The sequence below is a fragment of the Charadrius vociferus genome, unplaced genomic scaffold (genome assembly GCF_000708025.1).
Source record: "Charadrius vociferus isolate BGI_N301 unplaced genomic scaffold, ASM70802v2 scaffold136, whole genome shotgun sequence".
Lineage (NCBI taxonomy): Eukaryota > Metazoa > Chordata > Aves > Charadriiformes > Charadriidae > Charadrius > Charadrius vociferus.
This window is the reverse complement of record NW_009648960.1, coordinates 3,984,386-3,988,260: the sequence shown is the minus strand read 5'-3', so window position 1 is coordinate 3,988,260 and position 3,875 is coordinate 3,984,386. Positions and strand designations below refer to the sequence as shown.

At 41.6% G+C, this 3,875-nt stretch overlaps 1 protein-coding gene across 1 annotated transcript in view; it reads left to right on the top strand.

The window, feature by feature from the left end:
• Positions 1-3,875, top strand: part of UNC80 (unc-80 homolog (C. elegans)) — a 140,700-nt gene that overhangs the window by 8,059 nt on the left and 128,766 nt on the right. The window contains 1 exon segment of the mRNA XM_009887601.1: positions 1,175-1,223. Coding sequence (XP_009885903.1) covers positions 1,175-1,223 — 49 coding nt within the window.

Genomic DNA, 3,875 nt, shown 5'->3' with positions numbered 1-3,875 from the left:
CGGCTATTGCAGCTGCAACACGAAGGCATGAGACAAGCTGTTCTCTTTGCACTCAATATAGAGCAATCTGTGTGTATTTGGGATGAGGGAAGGACTGGAGGCAGCTTAACCTAGTGGCAGTCCCAGGCAGCATCTTGATTTGACTTTAAAACGTCCATGTGTATGTGTGTCTATGCACCTTTTCCCTCTCCCTGTCCCATTCCCCCCACCCCCCTTTTAAGAGGACTCCTGGAGCTCCGGTACCAGAAGCAGCATCCCTCAGCACTGCACCAGACTTGCAGCTTTCCCCGTATCTGTATTTGCAGCTGTTCTGGAAGTGTAATCTATCCTTTGAGAGGTCAGCATGCAAACAGATACGTCAAAGTCTCACCTTATTTCATTGGATTGGAGAGTAACGATGTGTGAGGGGCAGGCTGAATGTATGGCTGGGGCTTTATGTTCCTTGTGAATCCTGTCTGTCTACTGTCGTAACAGAATTCTAAACTGAAAACATTGCGGGGGCTGTGGGGAAAGGTTGGAAGGTTTGGAGGTTGTGGCTCTAATTTAAGGCCTCAGTCACAAAATGCCTTTATTCTATGGTTTCAATGTCCTCCAAAAAAAAAATAATGCTGTAATAAAGTGACCTGATTATTTTTTTTTTAATATTTAACTCTGATCCTGTTCTGGAGGGGAATGACAACAGAGGGTGGGTGTTCTCTACCTAAAGGGTACAGGCCTGCATTTCATCATAAGCCTTCCACATCAGCAGTTGTGGAGGAAAATACTTAATACAAAACCAGCAAATGGATCCCTGGCTTAAAATACAGGCAAGGCAAGTTCAGTGATATTTAACACATTTTAAACAGAATACATTGAAAATCTTTCACTGAGGTAAAATGGCTGAAAACTGTTTGATGGAAGATTTTGTCTATAGGGAACAGGACTTTTCTTGAGGGTGGATTAACTACCTTTTGGCATATCAGCATGGGTACTTTTGTCTTCTAGAAAAGGTAACAGCATTTTGTCAGATGTGATCAACAGGTATCTGAACATTGTTTTGGCCTTATGTCTTCCTTTATATTGAGTTTCTCAGCCTTTTTGCTAACCTTCTGACATGAGAAAAATCCTAAAAATAACAAAGCAAAATCCACACTTGAGGTACTGGGTCTCTAATGCTTTTTCTCCCTTCTTTCAGTGCATTTTTAAGACCTAAACTGGGGAAACAATATGAAGCTTCCTGTGTGGTATGTACATGTTTCTCTTTTTCAACTCTTATTAATAACTAACTTTTCATGCAACTTGATCTGACCACGGTAGCTGATCAGCAAGCTTCTCAGATTATGCCAGAAGTGGATTTAGCCCATTCAGCTTAATTTTGTACTTTTACCACATGAAGGATTTGAAACCTTTTCCCACCTAGAGGATTTGGATATCATGTACATCTCTAGACACAACAAAAATGTATTGATTTGGATATTAGTAATTGAACTAATTAGTAATTAAATAAAGTAAATAATGGTATGGGCAGACTGAGCTACGACAATCTGGGTCTAAACTTGCAGTTCATTGTGTGTGCATATGCTTTCAAATGAGATTGATGTCATTTCAGTTTGCGATTACTGGAGTTTTTTTCAGACTTAAAATATTGAAAATCTAAACATTACTAACAGGCTTTAAACAATACTCTTACCATTATGCAAGATGAAAATACCTCTTGGTTGGAAAATAGAGGGACCATGTCTTAGCAGCATAATTAAAAAGAGGTTATTATGCAGTTGCCAATAACTCTTATTTCTAACTGTATTTCAAATGAAACCTCAATCTACTGTCCAAAGGGAGGAGAAAGGGAAGACATGCAGCGAGTTCAAAGAAGATGTGTGTCTTGGAAATTTTGAATTCCTTGAACTGTTGCTGATCTTTGGGTGACTTAAAGTACATTAAGCAGTTGCAGCCAAACTTGACAGACTGGAAAAACTTGGTCTGGACATGTATCTTAGTAGTTTAAAGTACTTGGGTCTCTCTGCAGCAATTTTCTGACTTCCTTCTCACAAGATATTAAGCTGGAGAAGCCCTAGCTACTGCTGACTAATTTTCTTCTAAGAAATCCATAAATTTTTCAGGGTTATTGCTAGATACCAAGTACTGATAGAGGACTGCTGGCTTACTGTGTTGGTGAGTAAAATGTATTGCAGTTCTGGCACATGGAGCAAAAAGCGTCATCGCTTATTTATACCATTGACAGCTCCTGGTTGTTCAGAGGCTATAAAACGGAGCTTGTTGCCTTATGTCCTTTACTAGGAGTCTCAGGAGTATGCAGGAGCCATGACTAGAAGCACCTATAATCCAAGGCTGTTGCCCCACCTGTAAGCTAATGTCTGTTACTGTTGGGTAAAAGGACAGAGCTTCCTTCTCTGTACGTTCTTCATGATGTACCTGTTTGTCTGTGACTTCCTTGTTCTTCATGCTGTGCTATTGGCATCAGGTATTCCTCTGTGTCTCCAAGGCTGATTCTAAAGCACTTTTGTTCCATAAGCACAAAGCAGAATTTACTAAGGGTAGAAAAAAACATGCGAGACAACATAAATCCCACACTTCAGCCAAGGGAAAGTGAGCTCTGGAAAAATGCTCAGAAAGGAGGGGGCCTTTGGGGTTGGGGGTAGTCCTACAGCTCGTGCCAGGGCAGTCAAACAGCAGTGCCTGCCTCAAATGTCAGGGAGCTTGCTCCCCTCCTTCAGCCCGTGCCTTGAGTAATCCAGCCGCCTTTGTGCCAGCGGAGTTGCACAGTTACATATTTACATGATGTAGTCCTAGCAAAAAGCCTCAGTGGTCAAGAGTCACGTCTTGGGTGCAGATGAGCTCAGCATTTTTGTTTAAAACCAATTGCATCTTTGTGACCTGAAGGTTGGGGTGCCAGGCTTTCACAGAAACCCCAACACTTAAAGGGAGAGAGGAGCTTAGTGTTTCAGGAGGTGGGGGAATGAAGAAATGCGTGTACAGTGAATGCAGAGACTGTATGGACACCTGGAAAGAGAGCTGGGATTACCAAAGGCCTTTTAAATTTATGTGTAGCTCTTGCAGATAAAAACATAGAATTTTGATGCAATTTTTAACTAGTTTTCATGAAGATTCAATCCATTTCTGCACCTTGGATGAAGGAGAAGATTCTTCTCCAATTCTTAACATAATAATTAAATTATGGTAGAAAGGTAGGGCTTTCAAAGGTAGGGCTTAGTTTTGACCAATTGATGGGATACAGCCTGAGCTGCTGCATCTGCCACCTTCTTTTGCTCATCAGTTTCATATCCCTGCCAATGCACGGAATGTCACGGAATGTCTGCCCACATCAACACCTTCCGTATTATCCGGTGGGGTAGCAGAGTGCTGTGTGCATGGGGGAAGAGAGGGTTTCTGGAACCTGACAGGTAGTTTGCTTCTCTTCTAAAACATCAAGCTGGCTATCTAACACCGCTGTATTGACTAGTGTGCCTAAAAATACTATGCACCTGTTATGTAATCTGTCCTTTTAAATTCTCTAGCCAGAATCATTCTAGGCATGTCTATAGGCTGTTAACTGTCTGAGAGTGCATGTGACACAACACTGTGCAGTATTCTAGTATTATTATTGGCCCTAAACGTGCTGCAGTAGAATTTGCTGCATATTGTGCATCAAGGAAGCAGATGCTGGAGGCCCACATTCAGTGAGTACAGCATCTGGTCTGCAAGAGCAGATTGCATTGCTTCTTCGAGCTTTGCTTTATACCATAATATTTGAGAAAAAAGCTTGCTCGTTTGTAGCTTTGTTTTCCTTACCTGAGCAATCACACTCACTTCAATTGGTCTGTGAATAATGGCCTTTAATCTGAAGATAAATACTTTTCCCCTGTCGCCCCCCCCCC